This window comes from Chlamydomonas reinhardtii, chromosome 1 (assembly GCF_000002595.2).
Source record: "Chlamydomonas reinhardtii strain CC-503 cw92 mt+ chromosome 1, whole genome shotgun sequence".
Lineage (NCBI taxonomy): Eukaryota > Viridiplantae > Chlorophyta > Chlorophyceae > Chlamydomonadales > Chlamydomonadaceae > Chlamydomonas > Chlamydomonas reinhardtii.
In genome coordinates this window covers 5,870,075-5,890,049 of record NC_057004.1, presented here as the reverse complement: position 1 = coordinate 5,890,049, position 19,975 = coordinate 5,870,075, and the positions used below count along the sequence as shown (strand labels likewise).

Sequence of the window (19,975 nt, the reverse complement as noted above, 5' to 3'; positions counted from 1 at the left end):
GAAGGTACACGTTCCCACTGATGCCGCCCTTGCCTTCGTGGGATACGAGATTACGAGCACTGCCGGAGTGCCGGTGAATCCTGGCGCCCTCTCCTGCTGGATTGTCGGCAGCCCTTACAGTACTGCTGCAGCTGTTTAGCCTACGGTAGTCATTCAGTCTTACCATTCCTGCACCGCGCCGGGCTTACTTGATGTCAAGATGTGTTGTTACAAAGCACGGCCCACGCACCCGGCGGCCTGTCACGCACGCTGCTGCTGAACTGCACTGTATTTCAGAGGCGCTACCCCCCGGTGACCTTGCTACGTCCCTTTCAGGGAGACGTGAGCCGCGAGCCGGCCAGCACAGGGCCGCACAGCCGCACGCGCGCCGCACTCCCTTTGCAATGGGATACGCAGTGTGTTTGTCCATCTCACGACCTCGGACCTCACCCACCCGCCGTCACGGAGTCACCCTCAGCACGCAACTCGCTCTCTCCACACCACACCTGACAGTCTCCACACGCCACTCGTCCGCCACCACCAAGGCCATCACCCCATGCACTCTACACCGCAGCCCTCCCGTCTCCCGCTCCAGGGACCATAAGGCCCTCCCTCACCAGCCCCTGGGGACTGGGGGCTGTTGCGGTGGGGCCTCGCTTCCGGGACCGCCAGGGATGCCCCCTGATGGCCTCAAGTCAAAAGGTGGCACACAACCGCCTGTCACATGTCATCTTCTCACGTCCCTCGCGTAAGCATGACAGCAGTGTGCTCTCTCACCTGCTCTCGCAGGCCCACGAAATATGTTCCCTCTGCACTCCATAATCTATGATTCGCGATCCATAATAGCTACCGTGCGCTTCAATCGAACAATGCAAGATGCCATGCAAAACACATCGCATCTTCACACGGCAATGACGCGCATAGCGGCACCGCTGGCGCCAGCGCCTAGCTCACTGGCTCGCGCTTGCTGCTAGAAAGCACGAAACACGAAATATGTATCCAGCTCACACACTTGCTTCCCCACACACATATCAATGAATCTCTGCACTACGGAAAGCTGTCTCAGCTCTGCCACTCCACATGGCTACACCAGCTCGTACGAAGCCACACGTCAACAATTCAGAAAATAGAAACCAGCAGCGGCGCAGTCATCGATTTTGATTTGAACGTCACCGCGTAGGCATCTCGCTCATGTGCACGGCACGGTGTCCACTAATGTTTGCATCCGCGCTCACACACAAAAAACACGGGGACGTGTGCATGCCAGACCTAAAGATATCCTGTTGCTCGTAAAGCTGACCCTATCTCTGCTATTACCGTTACTGCTGCTGTTGCCGTTGTTGCTGCTGTTGCCGTTGTTGCTGCTGTTGTTGTTGCTGCTGTTGCTGCTGGCGATACATCGCGCCAGGGACCACCAGCGCATCGGGCGGCGGCACGTACCAGCCCCCGCCGTTGCCCCCCGCTGGCCCGCCCGGCCCCCCCGCACCATTCCACACATTGCCATAGCCGTTGATGTTGTTGCCGCCCCCCGCCACGCCCGTGCCACTGCCGCCCCCAACCCCCGACATATAACGCCCACCGTGCGCCTGCCAGAACGGCGCCGAGCCGTCAGTGGCGGCGCCGGGCACGGATCCGGGTCCGGCGGCACCGGTTGGTACGCCGCCGGCGGCGGTACGACGTGTGCCGTACATGTCGAACGGTACGTCTTCGTACATTCCGTCGTATACGTCGTCGTACCCGTCGAGTGAAGACGACATGGAGCCAACCGCCACACGGCTGCCGCCCCCGCCGCCGGCTGCGCGGCGTGTCAGCAGTAGCACGGGCAGGGGCAGCAGTAGCAGCATCAGTATGCGCGCATTGCGTTGAGGCGTTGAGGCCACCATGTGCCCTGCCGGCTGCAACAGGGCCTACCCTCATACCCCAGAACTAGTATCAAACAGGCGTTGTAACTCGTAAGCGCGTCCCTCAAACACCGCTTGACTGCTCATCCTGCATCCTGCTTTCCGCGTTCATCTCTCAACACCAGCTCCACAGGTCGTGCCCGTTCCCCTCTCCCTTTCCCCCACCCCCCCCCCCGCACCCACATGCGGGCTGCATCGAGTACAGCCTGTCTCCCGCCCCCAGCTGCCCCGTGGGTCCGCCGGGCAGGTAGTCGGTGGCGGAGCTGTGCGAGCCGCCGGTGTCGCGGCCGTCCTTGCCGCCGCGCGACCAGCCCGCGCGCAGAAACACCTGTGATTGTGTGCGCGTGTGTGTCGGTGTGTCTGGGTGTGTTGAAGAGCACAGGAAAAACATTGAGTGTGTGTGTTTGTGTGTCAAAGGACACAAGGAAGGCAACATGCATGTGTTATGATCACGGCTTTCCAGGGGTGTCCGACCGCCGACAAAAGGATGTGCGCACAACTGGCCGCGTCCTGGCGCCACATGTTGTACCACTGCCGGGAGTGCCCCCGGCCCCCGCCCCCCTACCCCCTCACCGAGCTCATTGCAGGGTCCACCATGGTCTCCAACATACGCAGCCGCTCCACATAAGACTCAGCCTGCGTACATGCGTGTGTGTTTGTGCGCGTGGTCGTTTCGTGTGTCATGGTGCATGTTGTGTCTCTCGAGACGCGGACTGAAACTCATGAGGTGGCCAAGCTGCCTACGGCACTCCTCCCTCTGCCACTTCCCCCCACCCCCCTCCCCTATCGCTCCCCCCTTTCCCCAGTCCCCCCTTTCCCCAGTCCCCCCTTCTCCTCCTGTCCCTCCCATCCCCTCCCGCCCCTCACATTGGGCAGCGGCTTGTAGGGCGTGGGCGCCAGCCTCCAGCGGTGCTGCTCGGGCGTGCGCACGTAGAAGGGGTCCAGCAGGTCCAGCGTGTCCACCAGCAGCTGCTGCAGCAGCAGCAGCCGGCTCCAGCGGTTCACGGGGAAGGGCTGCAGCCCGGACCAGCCGCCAGGGGTGGCCACCAGGCCCACCTGCAGGCAGAAGAGGATGGGGGGCGGTTTACATGCATGATTGAAGAGTAGTTGAAGAAGAAGCGAAGTTGTAGCCAGGCGGGAAGGAGGGGGAGCAGGAAGTGGAGCATGAGAGGGCGGGTTTGTGGGTAGGCGAGGAAAGGCGGGCGAAGGCCAGCAATCACTGCCAGGGCGATATCAGGCCTATATGGCCCACCCCGCCCCTTTCCTCCTCGGCTCCCTCCTCTTTCTCCTCCCTAGACGTACACCCACACCCTCACCCACGCAGCCATACACACCCACACAGCCATACAACCCCCCCCCCCCCCCACACACACACGCACCCCTCTCTCTCCCCGACCCCTAACCCCCCTGACCCACCAGGTCCTCGTACAGCGGCCGCAGCCAGGCCGCGAAGGCGGGGTCGGTGTAGAAGCGCGTGTAGAACTCGCTGTACGACAACGTGTAGTGCCGCGAGGAGCCTGGCAGGAGCAGGGGGAGAGATGGGGAGAGAGGAGAGTACGTGTGTGTGTTGTGGGTGGGTGGGTGTGGGTGTGGGTGTGTACGGCTGCAGCGTGGGTGTGGGTGGGCGTCTAGGGAGGAGAAAAAGGAGGGGGCCGAGGAGGAAAGGGGCGGGGTGGGCCATCTACACACCCATCTTCCCACCTAACAACAAGTTGTCGCGTCCTGCACCCTCGTGGCTCTTGATGCGGCCTGGGGATGGAGAAGCATAACTCCTTGCCCCCCTCCCCTGCCCCCTCCACCCCCTCCCTTCACCCCCAACCCTTAAAACTCACCCACGGGCGTGATGATCATGAAGCTGCCCACCGCCCGCTGTGTGCCGCGGCTCATGTGCAACACGTTGCCGCCAGGCCAGGACGACAGCTTGCGCTCGTACTCCCCACCCGACCCCGACCCAGAGCCGACCTTGCCGGCGACAGCACCGCTGGCACCACTGCTGCTGCTGCTGCTTGTGCCTGGCCCCGCGCCAGTGCCGTTGCTGCCGTTTCCAGCGCCGTTTCCGTTTCCGTTGCTGCTACTAGTGGCGGTGGCAGTGGCGGTGGCAGTGGCGGTGGCGCCGTGTGTCGCGCCCAGGTGCAGGCGGCCGGACGCCGTGGCTACGCTCACGCCCGCCGCCGCCTGCGCCGCCGCCGCCCGCGCCTGGGCCTCCCAGGCCGGGCTGACGCCATTGCCCTCGAACCCCGTCCCTGACCCTGCCCCTGCCGCGGCGGCCGCCACCGCCCCATTGCCGCCCACCGCCACCGCCACTGCCACTGCAGGAGCCGCCGCCGCCGCCGACCCACCAACCGCCACCGCGCCATTCGACGCCGCCTGCGCCTGCTCAGCCACCACCGCTGCCGCCGCCGCCGCGGCTGCTGCTGCAGCCGCCGCTGCCGCCGCCTCGTTGCGTGCCCTGGTGGCTGCCCGCATGTTGTCGACCATGGTGTTGTAGGGCACGCCGGGGCGGCTGCGGGCGCCGGGGTGGTCGCGGTGGTCGCCCTCGTCGTACCAGGCCTGGGGCAAAGAGCACGTACGAGGACAGGGACAGGGAGCGCGTCTGTGTGTTTGTGCATGCTAAAGCTGGCGCATGTACGTGTACACTGTAGTGTGTGCTTGCTGGCGTGCTCTTCTACCAACCATACCCGGCGCCGCGCCCAGCGCGCCCGCTCCGCCTGCCTCCGCCTCCCTCCCCCTCCCTCCCCGTCCCTCCCCGTCCTTCCTTTCCTCCCCCCTCCCCCCCCTTGCTGACCTGCAGCGCCGCCGGGTGCGCGCACATGACGAAGCGGAAGCCCTCAAGCAGGTTGGCCAGCGTGTCGGTGCCCTGCGGACACGCGCGGACTGCGGTTAGCTCCGGTCCCGGGATTTTATGAGAACTTCACAAAAGCATTTGAGCTGCCATACAAAAACATCCTAAAAGCGCCGACGCATTTTGGCGCTCAGTGTTCCCCAGCCCCCACCCCAGCCCCCCCCCCCCCCCCCACCCCAGCCCAGCCCCCCAGTTGCGGCCGCCCTGACCTGCGGGTTGCCCTGCTGCAGGAAGGAGCGCTCGCGGGGGCCCTCCCGCCGCACCAGCTCCACAAAGCCCAGGAACTGGGCCAGGGTGAACAGCGTGTAAACCACCTGGCGCGGCAGGTGGGAGGGGAGGGAGGGAAGGGGGGGCCGAGGAGGTGGGGGTAAGGGAGGGGAGGAGGGCGGCAGCAATGGTCGGGTGCGTGTGTGGCGCGCGGCAAGCGCTTACAGTACAGCAGCACATGCCGTAATGGGTGTGGGGACAACACGGTATCCAGCACGCCTCCCCCCTCGAGACTCTGCATGGGCCTGCCCGCCCGCCCTTCCTCCCGCCCGCCCTTCCACCCCGCGGTCCCGCCCACCTCCTCCTCCACCACGCCCCGGCCGCCGCCCCGCGCCGTGCGGCCCGTGGCCACCGCCATCAGCCGGTTCTCCAGGTCCACTGGGGGAGGGAGGTGTTTGGGGGGGGGGGTAGGAAGGTGAGGGGTGGGAGGTGAGGGACAGGTGAGGACGAGGCGAGGGGGATGGGAGACATGAGGAAGAGGCGCCGAGTTGATGAGGTGTGGAGTTGGTTGAGGCGGGCGAAGGGAAGGGGCCGTTGCAACAACCCAGGCCACTCCGCGCCTGCACGATGCGATCCTCCCACGCGGCCGCCTCCATCCCGACCATCCTCCATCCCCACATTCAACCATGAGCCGTCAAGAGCCTGGCGCCATCTTCCACCCTGCCAGCCCCCCACCCCAGCCTCCCTCCACCCAGACCCCCATCCTAGCCACCCTCCTCCCCGCCTCCACCCTCCTCCCCGCCGCCTTCCCCCTTTCCCAGCCTCCGCCCTCTCACCTGCCGCCTCCAGCAGCGGCCCCCGGTACCTGGCCACCATGCTCTTCATCTCCTTAACCTGCAGGGCCGCCTGCCGCTCACGCTCCACCTGGGCAGGCCGAGGCGGAGGCAGGCGCAGAAGACCAGGGGGCAAGGGAGGCATTAATAATGGGGGTGGGGAAGGAGGAGGCAGGAAAAGGGGAGGCCATGGTGGAGGGCGGGTTGTGGGGCGTTGGCGTTGGCAGTAGCAGATTTTGCGAACCGTGCCGTGCGGCAGGCACTAACCCCCCTGGCAATCCCCAAATGCCCCCACGCGTTGGCAAGACAGTCCACTGCGGGTCGTTGTGTATGGGATCCTGAGCCCGCCCATGCGTTGCAGCCTCGAACCACGTGTGCGTATGGCAGCGCCTGACCTCGAGCAGGGAGGCCGGCTGTTCGCCGCTCCTACCCTCTCACACTCCCCACCCCATCCCGGGCCCCTGTCCTAGCATCATCGGCTAAGCCTCCCCTTTAGCACAAAGCTGTGCGCCTCCGCTTGCCGCCCGGCCAGCTTCCCGTCCGGCTGGCCTCAGTCCGCCCCCCTAAGGTCACCCGCACCTGCTTGGCGAGGTCTGCGCGTTTCCTCTCCGTGAGGAGGTTTCCATAGAGGTTCAGGCTCACCGACGTCGCCGCAATGACCGCAGTTACGACGCTGTCAACACACAAAGGCGCAACGCACGCGTCAGCTTGCAGACTACAGGGTCGATTGAGCTGTCACCGCACCTCGCAGCGCCTGGAGACATGAGGTTCGTGAAACTCTCCATTTCGTCAAATAACGCCCGCACTTCCAGCCTCCGCCGGCGCGGCCTGGAAGAAAGACATCGCCGCTGGGGAATGGAAGCGCCCTGTTTGGCGCCCCCTCGCAAAGCTTTGAGCGAGCTGCCTCTCATACTTGGTATCCGAATAAAATTCCAATTGTTTCAACTAACGAGTGTTGCAACAGTATTGCTGCATGGCGAGTTCCCTCAGCTTCGCAACTATGGCAAAAAGGGCAGACTTGAGCTATGTAAGACGTAAGGGGTATGTCAATGTCGCATAAAGCACACAAATGCGCGAGCAGGCGGAGACTGCCTGCAACGCGTGCCAAAACACAATGCGCGGGGTGCGGGGTTCTTGGGCACGCTTCCCTGGACACGCTCTAAGGAGGCTGAAGTAAAATGTATGCGTGCTATGGCTGCGTAGCAAGCCGTGACTGTCAACTGTGCCAAGGTCAGCTGGAAGACTCTACTGGAGTCGTGGCCTGCAGACGCCTGCAGGCAGCACAGCTGCAATCCTGCACCACTATGGGGAAGAGTGGGTTGCTGATGTGAAAGACATGTCTTTTTTGCTGGGAACGGAGTTGGGTGGTGGCCCTAAAGGAACGAAGGTGAGGCGTGCCGGGATGTGCCCGAAGGCTGGCGGGTTGCACTTCCCCCATCTCCAACATGTGCTCCCCGGCAAGCCCCACAACACATATACAAGAGCTCATTTATTGCAAATCAATTCGTTATCATACCACGCTGTCCTTAAAGGACGGATGGACCAACTTCTCGCAGGCTACGCCTCTGACAGCTCGGCGGACAATAACGATGGAAGTGAAAGCCAAATTGACGGCGCCAACTTGTCAAAAGAGATTAATGTTTCTAGCAGCAAGCGAAAGGTTGAAGGCGAACGGAGACTGAATGCCGATCCCAAACGCCCGCGCGCTGAGGCGCAGTCCCCGGCAGCCGACCAAGAGCGGTAAGTGGGGACATATATGTAACTGGTTATATTTAGAATGGCAGTGCGATCGCTGTCCTGGTGAGCACCGCCCCCTACCCTGCTGGCGGTTGTCTCCTCCCGATGTCCACCTGCAGGGCCACAGCTTCAGCAACCCAAAAGGACCGCCCGCCGGCTCGAGCAACACACAACAGAAATGGAAATGCAGCGGCGGCCCTTCAGCGGCGCCCTGCCGCCCGGCTGCCGGATCCAACCGCGCTGCTGGCTGCCGCCTCGGGGGATGGTGAGAAGTGCCACCGTTTGTCATGGTCATCATCCATGTTCGCTGAGTCCTGCACGAATAGGTGCCAACGCCTGATACGGTGATTGCGCTGTATGAAATGCGTGACGACGTGTAGCAATCCCCACGCCCGTGTTCCCTGCAGACCTGCACGGGCTGCTGGCGCCCGTGCGCGCCACTGCAACGGCAGCAGCAGTAGCAGGAGCGGCAGGAGCGGCAGTAGCAGGCGCGGCCGCACTGAAGCCCACGGCTGCAGCCTCTGTTGCCGCCGTTTCGAACCCCGCCTCTGCACAGCCGCCTCCGCAGCTGCCAACCTCTCAGATCCAGAACCAGATCCAGATCCAGGCTCCGGACCCGTACGGTGGCCGCTTGCGGCGCTTCCCTCACGTGGTGGGCAACTACGCTACCGTGGTCATGCTGCCGGGTGGGTGGGGGCCTGGGTACGTGTGCGCGTGGGTGTGCATGTCGGGATGTGCTGTGTACGGCAGGCGTCACGAGCGGTACGTGTATGCTGGGTAACGTGTCACATTGTCCGCCTTTCTGTCTCTTGCTCATTCTCGCCTTCTCCTCATGTTGTTCATGTTCCTCATGTTGATCCGTGTCTTATACGTATGGTCGCAGTGCAAGGTCTGGCGCTGGAGGGCGCACTGGATGCGCTGTATCGCAAGGTGAGACCGGGGCCGTGGGGTGGGGGTGTTTTCACCATTCCCAGGGGGCGGGCAGGGCTTGTCAAACGGCTTGCAAGTGATCACCGATCGCCGAGGTTTGCACTTGCTGAGAGCCGCCTTGATAGTCGACCCCGTATGCCAACGCTGTGTCTCTACCCGCAGCTGCGGCGGCTCATTCCGGACCTGGAGCCCGTGACCAAGCCTCAGGAGCCGGCGGCAGCGGCTGGCGGCAGCGGCGGCGGAGGCCGGGGCGGCGGCCGCGAATCCTCTCCGGCATGCAACGGCGGCTACCACATCAGCCTCAGCCGCTCAGTGCCCATCACCCGCGCCCAGATAGAGCCGCTCACGACACAGCTGGCGGCGCGCCTGGAGGCAGCAGGCATTGGGTGAGGGTTTGCGTGCGTGTTTGGGCGTGGGTGGGTGGGTGTGCTTGTGTGTAGGGGTTGACGCCAATCTTAAGTGCCTACCTTGTACCTTGACTTTACCTCACTACCCCTGACCCTAGCTAACCACTTTGACCGACGTTGTTGCTCCTCCTTTCATGTCCGCAGCGCTTTCCCGCTGACGCTGTGCGGGCTGCGGACGTTCGCAAACGACGAGGGCAGCAGGTCGTTTGTGTCTGCCATGGTGGCGACAGGGGAGCGGGAGGTGGTGGGGCTGGTGCGGGCGGTGGACGGCGCGTTTGAGGCACACGGCCTGCCGCCCTTCTACCAGGTGCGGTGGGGCGGCTGGGGAGCGCGCGGTGGGGCTGGTTGCGCGGTGTGGGGCGTTGGGGGAGGGGGGCGAGGCGTGGCGCGGAGAAAGATCCTGCAGGGAGATGTACGAGTGCAGGGCGCGGAACTGGGCGGCATTTGCAGTGCGTGCATCGCGGGGTGCCATGATTCCGATGCCATGCTATCGGTCACACGACAAGACCAGATGCCGTGTGGGCACCCACGCCGTGGTGTGTCTGACTGTCGACCCGCGCTTCCCCCGCATGTCCCTCTTCCCCTCCCCCTGTCACCGTGCGCCCCCCTCCGCTTTTGTGCCCCCCGGCACTTCAAACGTGTGATTTAATCACTTCGTCCCCCATGGACGGCTGCCCTCCCTCCTTTGTGCCCTCCCCCAGGAGCCGCTGCCGCACGTGTCCGTGGGCTGGCTTGTGGGCGACCAGCGGCCGCGCATACAGGCGGCCCTGGACAGGTTCACCAGGCAGCAGCAGGCGGCGGCACAGCAGGCGGTGGCGCAGGCAAAGGCAAGGGCGCAGAGCAGTCAGGCAACAACAGCGTTATTAGTTGCAGCAGCGGCGGAAGGGGCGGCACGCGCCACGCAGCCGGCCGCGGGTTCGCAGCACGGGGCGGCGGCAGCTGCGGGCGCGGCCTCGGCGTTCAGCCTGGGACCCTGGCAGGTGCGACACGCGTGATGCGTTTGCCGCCGCCCGGCCTCACCCCGGTCTCCACCCCCGCCAACGTGCATCCCCAACGCGGAGCCCCAGCTCCACCCACACACCCCGCTCCCTGCCCCACTACCGTCGTCGTGCCTGACCTCCTCCCGCCCCGCCCCCGCAGGCGAGCCGCGCCGTGTGCATAGTGGGCCAGCGGGAGTATGAGGTGTGGCGCCCCGCCGCCGCCGCCGCCGCCGCCACCGCCGCCACCCCGCCCGCAGCCGGTGCCGCCGGTGCCGCCACGGGCGGCCGTGTCTGACGGCCGGCCTGCTGGGGCCCCAGTGACTGGCGGTGGCGGTGAGCGGCGGCGGCGCGCCTGTGTCCCCGCCAGAGGAGCCGTGGCAGAGTCCGTCTCAGAGCCCGAGGTGTGTGTGGGGTGGGGGGGGGGGGCGGCGTGGTTGGGTGGGTCGACTGAGCGGGTTTGGTTGGCGGTCTCTTCCTAAGAAAAGGTAGGGCGGCGGACACGGGGCAAGTGCTGAGCGGGAGTTTGACGTGACCCCGTCCCTGCTGGACTGGTTGCGGTGCCGACTGCAGCACCGATCCCGCCCTCCCAAGGGGCACGACCCGTGGCCCGTGGTCCGCTGCAGCGGCCGCTAGTGCGGCGGCGGCCGCGGCGGCGGTGCGGTCGGCCTTATACCCGTTGTGCGCGTTGAGACTGGTGGCCGGCACTTTGGGACCGGTTATGCTCTGGGTAGGGGGTTGTCATGTCGCCCCTTCCGTGTTCCACGCGCGCTTTACTACCGATAGGCTGAGAAGCTCCAGATGAAGGCAGCTGCGGCCGAGTGCTTGCGCCCCCGGGGGGCGGTGGGATCCGAGCGCGCAACAAGCGAGGGAAGGGCCTCAAGCATGCAATCAAGTTGCAACCCAAAGGCGTGCAGGGGCGGCGGCAGGGATATGCAACCAAAACTGCGGTCTGAGGCGTAGGCTGGCTCGACCGCCACCCGCTTCCCAACAGCAGTGCTTCTGCCACAGTGCCCTTCCTCGCGGGATCATGCATTATACGGTTAAGCAATCAATAAGGGTAACGCGCAATCTTTTCTCATACGGCTGGGGACATCCTGTTTAGTCAAGTACGGACGCGGCCCCTCGCAGCAACTAGCGCGGCCCGATGCGGCGCGGACGCAACGCATAGCAGAGCGAGTGAATGGATTCTGGCGGCAAAATCCAAGTGCCAGGGTTCGCTTGGAAGGTTTAGCTGACCCTCTTATGCACGCTAATCAGGCGCGTGGTTCGTGGCATCGGTTTTACGAATCGCGCTGTCACGAACCACACGCCTGTGTAGGCCTCTCACGCATCCGGGAGCGCAGTGCCCCCCCCAGGAGTAACCTCCGTACTTTGCAACTGCGTGTTAATATACATGCTGAAGGGCGGGACGTGCTTATCCACCAATCAACAAACGCACGCACGCATTTACCCTTGATCGTTGATTAGCAGACCTAGCTCGCCTTCATGCCAGTCATGACGCCACAATACGCGTTGCCACGCGCGCTCTTCCTGACGCTGCTGCTTCCTGCGCTGCAGCTCTGCGTTGCGTGAGTAGCTATGCTAGCTTTGTTTTGCCGCTGCTGCTGCTGAATGTATGCTTGAAGACAGTTACGCAAACGTCACGCACACACGCGTGCTTACTTCGCAGGTCGTCAGCGACTGCTGGTGATGGTGGCAGCAGTCCGCCGGCTGCTTCCGCCTGGACGACTGCAGCTGCTGCTGCCGATTGCTCCTCAGGTCAGTAGAGCCGCGTAGCCAGCAGCAGGGCGTGGACTCGTAGCTATGTAGGGCCAACTGGCGTGCGCTTGCGTACCAACCCTACCTCCGCCACCTGTTCTAACCTTTGCTCGGTCTCGGTTAGGCACGCTGCAAACCGCGAAAGGATAGATTGCTGCGTGTGCTAGGCAAGCAAATCCAGGGTTGCTGTGCAGCGCGGTTAACAGGCGCGCCTTGCCTTCACGTGCCGTGATCGGCAGGTGCTACGAACTCGCGAAGTAACGCCATGAATGTTATTACGGCCATGGGGCATTTTTGCCGCCGATCCCTTTGACTTATGCTTCTTTATCCTGTATGACAGGCAGCAGCACGCGCCTTACGCTGCAATCCATGTCTGGTGACTGCGACGCTGTGCGAGATGCCGCCGCGCTGGCCTGCCTCCAGGACTTCACGCTTACCTTCACCACCTCGTGAGTGATAAGTCAAAAGCAGCAGCAGTGTGGGAATGGCGTATCCATACGGTTAAAGGCACCCTCCACAGCCATCATATGACAGCTTATACGGTTCCACTGCTAGAAGCAGGCCGTGAGTCAGCAGACGGTTGGGGCGGGGCGGGCAGGGACCTGATTCCCACCACCCCCCATTTAATGCCTGCTAACCCCGTTTAACACGTTGGCACGTTGGTGCGTGTGCATGTGCGTCTGTGCCGCAGGAGTGCGCCGGGCGCCACAAACAGCGGCGGCGACGGCGGCTGGTGCTACCTCACTTTGGCGTCAACCACCAACAACTTGTGAGTGGCACCGTGGTACGGCAGGGCTGGAGGCGGGCCGAAGCTGGCTTGCTGCCTTGCGCGTACACGTGATTTCCCAGTCACAGACACGATGGCCGTGTGCCAAATCATGACGCGAATGACTAGCTTCGTTCGTGCCGGCATCGCCACACGCCAACAGCACCGCCTGAAGGGGCACTGCAAGCAGCAGCTTCAGCTCCGTCCCCTGCATGCAGCCTACGGCTACGGCGGCTCATAAACCGCAACACGCCGCCGGCTGCACGCGCGCTAGCACGCATGTGTGCTAGCTAGTGCCGCCAGCCCCTTGCCTGCTCGCCGTCCACAAAGTGCCCTGCCGTACTGATGACCGCTGCTGCCTTCACACCGCCACCCCTCCAGGGCCCCGGCGGCGGCGGGCAGGCCGTGCCTCAACATTGGCGCCGGCAGTAGTAGCGGCGGCGGCGCGGCCGTGGCCTTGGATGCCGGTCCCAGCAGCAGCGGCTTTGCCGCCTTCGACGCGACACTGCTGGGCGCCCGCGAAATACATGTGGAGCTGGGGATGGTCAGGTGGGTGGGTGGGTGGAAGGGTGGGTGGGTGGCTGGGTAGTTGGGTGAGTGCTGAGGCATGGCGTGGGGTCTCGTGGAGTGGGGGCAGGATTGCTGCACCGGGACGCAGCCATGCGGTTGCAGGCGCCAGCTGGTGGCTCGGGTGGTTGGCAATGTCGGTTGGCTGGTTAGTCGGTTGGCCGGTTGCTGAACAAACATGTCGTGCTCGCACGCACGCACGCACGCATCCGCCGCAGCTCCTCGCTCATCAACGTCAACATCCTGTCCACGGCTCAAACGGCCGCCACCGCCGTGGGCTGCTCCGTGGCGTACCAGGTGGGGGGGGGGGCGGGTGATGGTGGAGGGGTGGGCTGGAGCTATCTGTGCCAGTAATGCCGGTGCTACGGTACGAACCAAGAGCAGGGTGGCAACCAAATGCATGGCGTTTACCGACACCGGGGCACGAGTGCCGGAAGCAGCCGGTAGCGAAGCTGAGCTCACCTGTCCCCTCCTTCCATCTTTCATGCCGTCCTTTCCGCGTCACAGTACTCGCCTCACCCGCTGCTGAGTCACCTGCTGCTGCGCTCCACTCCAAGCCCCTTCACCTCTGCCACCGCCGCCGCCACCGCCGCCACCACCACCACCACCACCTCCAGCACCGCCACCGATAGCACCGACGTCACATCAAACCCCGCGGCGGCGGCCCTGCGCGACGTCAGCACCGGCGGCAGCAACAGCGACGACTTCCTTGATTACGTCGGAAACGTCATCGAAAGCGCCGCCAACGCCGCCGCCAATGCCATTAACGACGTCTTCACCACCACCACCACCACCACAACTACCACCACCACACCCGATGGCAGCAGTGGCAGCGCCAGCTTCGGCGGCAGCGCCAGCTACGGCGGCAGCGGCGGCGGCGCCAGCTACGGCGGCAGCGGCGGCGGCGGCGGCAGTGCCAGTTTAGGCGGCAGCATTGGTGGCGGCATCAACGAGGGTGACACCAGCGGCGGCGCCAGCTTCAGCGGGAGTGTGGGTGGCAGCCTTGGCGGCAGCAGCGGCGGCGTGAACGTGAACATGGGTGCCTCTGCCAATTACAACAGCGGCAGCGGCGCCGCTGCCAGTGCCCGCCTGGCCCCGGTGGCGTTGGTCCTCGTGCTGCTGCTGGCGTCAGCGCTGCTGCTGCTGTAGTGGCAGGGTATATGACATGTGTGTTAAAGTGGGAGTGTGAGGGGTGGTATCACACGGCCTGTTGGGGTCCAGAATTGCGTGGGGGTGGCTGGGATCGACTGCTCTGGACCGTACGTGCCGTTGCGAGTGCGCCGGTCGGGACGCCTGTGTGTTGCGGCTACTTGGACTGACAGGCGCATGCCCACAGCATACTGGCTGGGCAGGGCGCACATCGCTGGTTCGCGTGTGGGCATGTCGGCATGGTTGGCGGGTCCGCATCTCAGAATGAGTCGGCCTACCCCCACTTCAAGGTATCTTGTTTGCGGTCACATGGACGTATATGCTGATAGGGATATGGAGGGACCGACGCCAGGAAAGTGGCGACTTTTGGCCTGACCTTGCGTGGCTCGCGCAAGGGTCGCTCGCGCTGGAAAGGCGAAAACAATTTGTTGCAGCAGCCGCGAGGCCACTTGACCCACACGCCACATACATACAAAATATATATGTAATAATGTAATATGAAATACTCGCACAGGCAAGCAGCCGCATGGCGCAGATGTGCCACGCCGTGCCGTCGCCGGCGACCCTCGCCCAGCGCTCGTATCTTCCTTCGTTCGGAACGAAATTTGCCCAAAAAGGCCTCTGGCGGACGAAATTTTTTTGATCTTGACTTGGAATTTCGGCCAAAACGCACGGGATCTTTGGGGGTCTTTCGGCAAACAGACGAAGACATTTTGGGGATTTCGGCTACTTGTGGCCAAGGACAGGGGGTTCCAGCGGCTACTCCACGGCCGAAACCTGCGTGGCATATGGTAAGAAGGCTCTAAGGGCTGTATCTATGTGTGTTGACGGCGGGAGACAGGGGTTCCCCTGGCGGGAGAGTGAGGTTGGGTCGGCGGGAAGAAGGGGAGGAGTGGGCGTGTCGTGTCGGTGTCGACATCGTGCGGGTCGGGGGCGGAGCCCCGGAAAAATTTTGGGGGTGAACGGAAGCGCGGCAGCCTGTTTCGTCAACTGAACGAAGCCATTTTAAGGAATTCGGCCACTGACGCCGCCCCTGCCTTCGTAAGATACGAGCGCTGCCCTCGCCGCGCAACCTCGGGGCCACCGGAGCCCGCCCGGCCCCTCCGCCGCGTGCACAGTCGGCCCCTGGGCTCCCAGATAGCTTTCACTACGGGACAAGAAGCTGCCACTGCAGTCGCGCCCGGCAGGGCATAGCACGCAGGAGCCCAGGCCGCGGCGCCATGGTGGGGCCTGAGCGCTGCCCAGCCAGGCGAGCAGACGCTCTTGTGCCATAGACCGGCGCCCACAGGGGCCGTAAGCCTATGTGACAAGGCTGTGATATACATCAGGGACAGAGGACAGTAAAAGGGGCGACATTGAGCCCGTGTGATGTACACACGTCCCTCTGTGCACCTGCCTCTCACCCTGCATCACCGCCGCCCCTCGGTATACCAGTCACGGCCCCGGCGTGCGACCGGGCACAGGCCGTCTGCCAGCGTCGTCATAATACGGCGGGAAGCATATGTGACATGTCAGTTGCTATGCACCAGAGGGTCCAGGCCATGTGGTTGTGGGCGCGCAGGAGTGCATGCCTTGGTGAGCGTGTGGGCGTACGTGCTCTTGCCTGCTGCGGTGCATGCAGTATGTGTAGCACCAGTGCCCCGGAAGCTGTGCGGCGCGCCTGGCCCGCCCCGCTATGCCAAGCTACACTAGGTGGCATGCAAAAACGACACTCATCCCGACATTACTAGCAGTGCCCTGATCACGCGGTGGCCGGGCGCCCGGCACCCCCTCCCGGCGCAGTGCCCATAGACGGGCCCAGCGCCTGTGTGGCGGCCCCACAAATGCCCCAACCTGCTTCGACTAGGCTTGTGACCATAGACGCATGCCCACAGCATACTGGCTGGGCAGGGCGCACATCGCTGGTTCGCGTGTGGGCATGTCGGCATGGTTGGCGGGTCCGCATCTCGGAATGAGTCAGCCTACCCCACTTCAAGGTATCTTGTTTGCGGTCTTTTACATAAACGTATATGCTGATAGGGATATGGAGGAACCGACGCCAGGAAAGTGGCGACTTTTCGCCTGACCTTTCGTAGGGTCGCTCGCGCTGGAAAGGCGAAAACAATTCATTGCAGCAGCCCCGAGGCCACTTGACCCACACGCAACATACATACGTAATAGATATGTAATATGAAATACTCGCACAGGCAAGCAGCCGCATGGCGCAGGTGTGCCACGCCGTGCCGTCGCCGGCGACCCTCGCCGCGCCACCTCGGGGCCACCGGGGCCCGCCCGGCCCCTCTGCCGCGTGCACAGTCGGCCCCTGGGCTCCCAGATAGCTTTCACTACGGGACAAGCAGCCGCCACTGCAGTCGAGCCCGGCAGGGCATAGCACGCAGGAGCCCAGGCCGCGGCGCCATGGTGGGGCCTGAGCGCTGCCCAGCCAGGCGAGCAGACGCTCTTGTGCCATAGACCGGCGCCCACAGGGGCCGTAAGCCTATGTGACAAGGCTGTGATATACACCAGGGACCGAGGACAGCAAAAGGGGCGACATGAAGCCCGCCGTATGATGTACACACGTCTCGCTGTGCACCTGCCTCACACCCTGCATCACGCACCGCCTCCGCCCCTCGGTAAACCAGTCACGGCCCCGGCGTGCGACCGGGCAACGGCCGGCTGCCAGCGTCATAATACGGCGGGAAGCATATGTGACATGTCAGCTGCTATGCACCAGAGGGTCCAGGCCATGTGGTTGTGGGCGCGTAGGAGTGCATGCCTGTGTGGGCGTGTGGGCGTACGTGCTCATGCCTGCTGCGGGGCAGCATGTGTAGCACCAGTGCCCCGGAAGCTGTGCGGCGCGCCTGGCCCGCCCCGCTATGTCAGGCTACACTAGGTGGCATGCAAAAACGACACTCAGCCCGACATTACTAGCAGTGCCCTGATCACGCGGTGGCCGGGCGCCCGGCACCCCCTCCCGGCGCAGTGCCCATAGACGGGCCCAGCGCCTGTGTGGCGGCCCCACAAATGCCCCAACCTGCTTCGACTAGGCTTGTGACCATTGACGCATGCCCACAGCACACTGGCTGGGCAGGGCGCACATTGCTGGTTCGCGTGTGGGCATGTCGGCATGGTTGGCGGGTCCGCATCTCAGAATGAGTCAGCCTACCCCCACTTCAAGGTATCTTGTTTGCGGTCTTTTACATGAACGTATATGCTGATAGGGATATGGAGGAACCGACGCCAGGAAAGTGGCGACTTTTGGCCTGACATTGCGTGGCTCGCGCAAGGGTCGCTCGCGCTGGAAAGGCGAAAACAATTCGTTGCAGCAGCCCCGAGGCCACTTGACCCACACGCAACATACATACATAATAGATATGTAATATGAAATACTCGCACAGGCAAGCAGCCGCATGGCGCAGATGTGCCACGCCGTGCCGTCGCCGGCGACCCTCGCCGCGCAACCTCGGGGCCACCGGAGCCCGCCCGGCCCCTCCGCCGCGTGCACAGTCGGCCCCTGGGCTCCCAGCTAGCTTTTACTACGGGACAAGAAGCTGCCACTGCAGTCGCGCCCGGCAGGGCATAGCACGCAGGAGCCCAGGCCGCGGCGCCATGGTGGGGCCTGAGCGCTGCCCAGCCAGGCGAGCAGACGCTCTTGTGCCATAGACCGGCGCCCACAGGGGCCGTAAGCCTATGTGACAAGGCTGTGATATACATCAGGTGCAGAGGACAGTAAAAGGGGCGACATTGAGCCCGTGTGATGTACACACGTCCCTCTGTGCACCTGCCTCTCACCCTGCATCACCGCCGCCGCCCCTCGGTATACCAGTCACGGCCCCGGCGTGCGACCGGGCAACGGCCGGCTGCCAGCGTCATAATACGGCGGGAAGCATATGTGACATGTCAGTTGCTATGCACCAGAGGGTCCAGGCCATTTGGTTGTGGGCGCGCAGGAGTGCATGCCTTTGTGGGCGTGTGGGCGTGCTCTTGCCTGCTGCGGGGCAGCATGTGTAGCACCAGTGCCCCGGAAGCTGTGCGGCGCGCCTGGCCCGCCCCGCTATGTCAAGCTACACTAGGTGGCATGCAAAAACGACACTCAGCCCGACATTACTAGCAGTGCCCTGATCACGCGGTGGCCGGGCGCCCGGCACCCCCTCCCGGCGCAGTGCCCATAGACGGGCCCAGCGCCTGTGTGGCGGCCCCACAAATGCCCCAACCTGCTTCGACTAGGCTTGTGACCATAGACGCATGCCCACAGCATACTGGCTGGGCAGGGCGCACATCGCTGGTTCGCGTGTGGGCATGTCGGCATGGTTGGCGGGTCCGCATCTCGGAATGAGTCGGCCTACCCCCACTTCAAGGTATCTTGTTTGCGGTCTTTTACATGAACGTATATGCTGATAGGGATATGGAGGAACCGACGCCAGGAAAGTGGCGACTTTTAGCCTGACCTTGCGTGGCTCGCGCAAGGGTCGCTCGCGCTGGAAAGGCGAAAACAATTCGTTGCAGCAGCCCCGAGGCCACTTGACCCACACGCAACATACATACATAATAGATATGTAATATGAAATACTCGCACAGGCAAGCAGCCGCATGGCGCAGATGTGCCACGCCGTGCCGTCGCCGGCGACCCTCGCCGCGCAACCTCGGGGCCACCGGAGCCCGCCCGGCCCCTCCGCCGCGTGCACAGTCGGCCCCTGGGCTCCCAGCTAGCTTTCACTACGGTACAAGAAGCTGCCACTGCAGTCGCGCCCGGCAGGGCATAGCACGCAGGAGCCCAGGCCGCGGCGCCATGGTGGGGCCTGAGCGCTGCCCAGCCAGGCGAGCAGACGCTCTTGTGCCATAGACCGGCGCCCACAGGGGCCGTAAGCCTATGTGACAAGGCTGTGATATACATCAGGTGCAGAGGACAGTAAAAGGGGCGACATTGAGCCCGTGTGATGTACACACGTGCCTCTGTGCACCTGCCTCTCACCCTGCATCACCGCCGCCGCCCCTCGGTATACCAGTCACGGCCCCGGCGTGCGACCGGGCACAGGCCGTCTGCCAGCGTCATAATACGGCGGGAAGCATATGTGACATGTCAGTTGCTATGCACCAGAGGGTCCAGGCCATTTGGTTGTGGGCGCGCAGGAGTGCATGCCTTTGTGGGCGTGTGGGCGTGCTCTTGCCTGCTGCGGGGCAGCATGTGTAGCACCAGTGCCCCGGAAGCTGTGCGGCGCGCCTGGCCCGCCCCGCTATGTCAAGCTACACTAGGTGGCATGCAAAAACGACACTCAGCCCGACATTACTAGCAGTGCCCTGATCACGCGGTGGCCGGGCGCCCGGCACCCCCTCCCGGCGCAGTGCCCATAGACGGGCCCAGCGCCTGTGTGGCGGCCCCACAAATGCCCCAACCTGCTTCGACTAGGCTTGTGACCATAGACGCATGCCCACAGCATACTGGCTGGGCAGGGCGCACATCGCTGGTTCGCGTGTGGGCATGTCGGCATGGTTGGCGGGTCCGCATCTCGGAATGAGTCGGCCTACCCCCACTTCAAGGTATCTTGTTTGCGGTCTTTTACATGAACGTATATGCTGATAGGGATATGGAGGAACCGACGCCAGGAAAGTGGCGACTTTTGGCCTGACCTTGCGTGGCTCGCGCAAGGGTCGCTCGCGCTGGAAAGGCGAAAACAATTCGTTGCAGCAGCCCCGAGGCCACTTGACCCACACGCAACATACATACATAATAAATATGTAATATGAAATACTCGCACAGGCAAGCAGCCGCATGGCGCAGATGTGCCACGCCGTGCCGTCGCCGGCGACCCTCGCCGCGCAACCTCGGGGCCACCGGAGCCCGCCCGGCCCCTCCGCCGCGTGCACAGTCGGCCCCTGGGCTCCCAGATAGCTTTCACTACGGGACAAGCAGCTGCCACTGCAGTCGCGCCCGGCAGGGCA

At 63.8% G+C, this 19,975-nt stretch overlaps 2 protein-coding genes across 2 annotated transcripts; one reads left to right on the top strand and one right to left on the bottom strand.

Annotated features, from left to right (window-relative positions):
* Nucleotides 1–102: 102 nt before the first annotated feature.
* CHLRE_01g041950v5 (uncharacterized protein) lies at nt 103–6,794 on the bottom strand. Its single transcript, XM_043058826.1, has 12 exons — nt 6,507–6,794; nt 6,342–6,435; nt 5,766–5,853; nt 5,288–5,367; nt 4,932–5,036; nt 4,666–4,737; nt 3,713–4,430; nt 3,297–3,397; nt 2,748–2,936; nt 2,454–2,516; nt 2,064–2,208; nt 103–1,774 (listed from the first exon to the last, which is right to left on the bottom strand). Exons 1-12 carry the CDS (start codon nt 6,545–6,547, stop codon nt 1,299–1,301), a joined length of 2,172 nt encoding a protein of 723 aa, XP_042928740.1. The 5' UTR covers nt 6,548–6,794; the 3' UTR covers nt 103–1,298.
* A 475-nt stretch (nt 6,795–7,269) lies between these two features.
* Nucleotides 7,270–15,075, top strand: CHLRE_01g041900v5 (uncharacterized protein). Its single transcript, XM_043058825.1, has 15 exons — nt 7,270–7,502; nt 7,619–7,764; nt 7,907–8,185; nt 8,383–8,429; nt 8,592–8,815; nt 8,981–9,143; nt 9,538–9,816; nt 9,977–10,065; nt 10,155–10,217; nt 11,486–11,574; nt 11,915–12,023; nt 12,266–12,343; nt 12,722–12,889; nt 13,126–13,204; nt 13,415–15,075. Exons 1-15 carry the CDS (start codon nt 7,300–7,302, stop codon nt 14,054–14,056), a joined length of 2,658 nt encoding a protein of 885 aa, XP_042928739.1. The 5' UTR covers nt 7,270–7,299; the 3' UTR covers nt 14,057–15,075.
* The last annotated feature ends 4,900 nt before the right edge of the window (nt 15,076–19,975 follow it).

Coding starts and splice junctions, on each gene's coding strand:
- CHLRE_01g041950v5 (XM_043058826.1), bottom strand. CDS start 6,547: ATGGAGAGTTTCACGAACCTCATGTCTCCAGGCGCTGCGAG. Junction 5,037..5,287: donor GGGGCGTGGTGGAGGAGGAG/GTGGGCGGGACC, acceptor CTGCCGCGCCAG/GTGGTTTACACGCTGTTCAC. Junction 4,431..4,665: donor CGCACCCGGCGGCGCTGCAG/GTCAGCAAGGGG, acceptor TCTTTGCCCCAG/GCCTGGTACGACGAGGGCGA.
- CHLRE_01g041900v5 (XM_043058825.1), top strand. CDS start 7,300: ATGGACCAACTTCTCGCAGGCTACGCCTCTGACAGCTCGGCGGACAAT. Junction 8,186..8,382: donor TACCGTGGTCATGCTGCCGG/GTGGGTGGGGGC, acceptor GTATGGTCGCAG/TGCAAGGTCTGGCGCTGGAG. Junction 11,575..11,914: donor TGCTGCCGATTGCTCCTCAG/GTCAGTAGAGCC, acceptor CCTGTATGACAG/GCAGCAGCACGCGCCTTACG.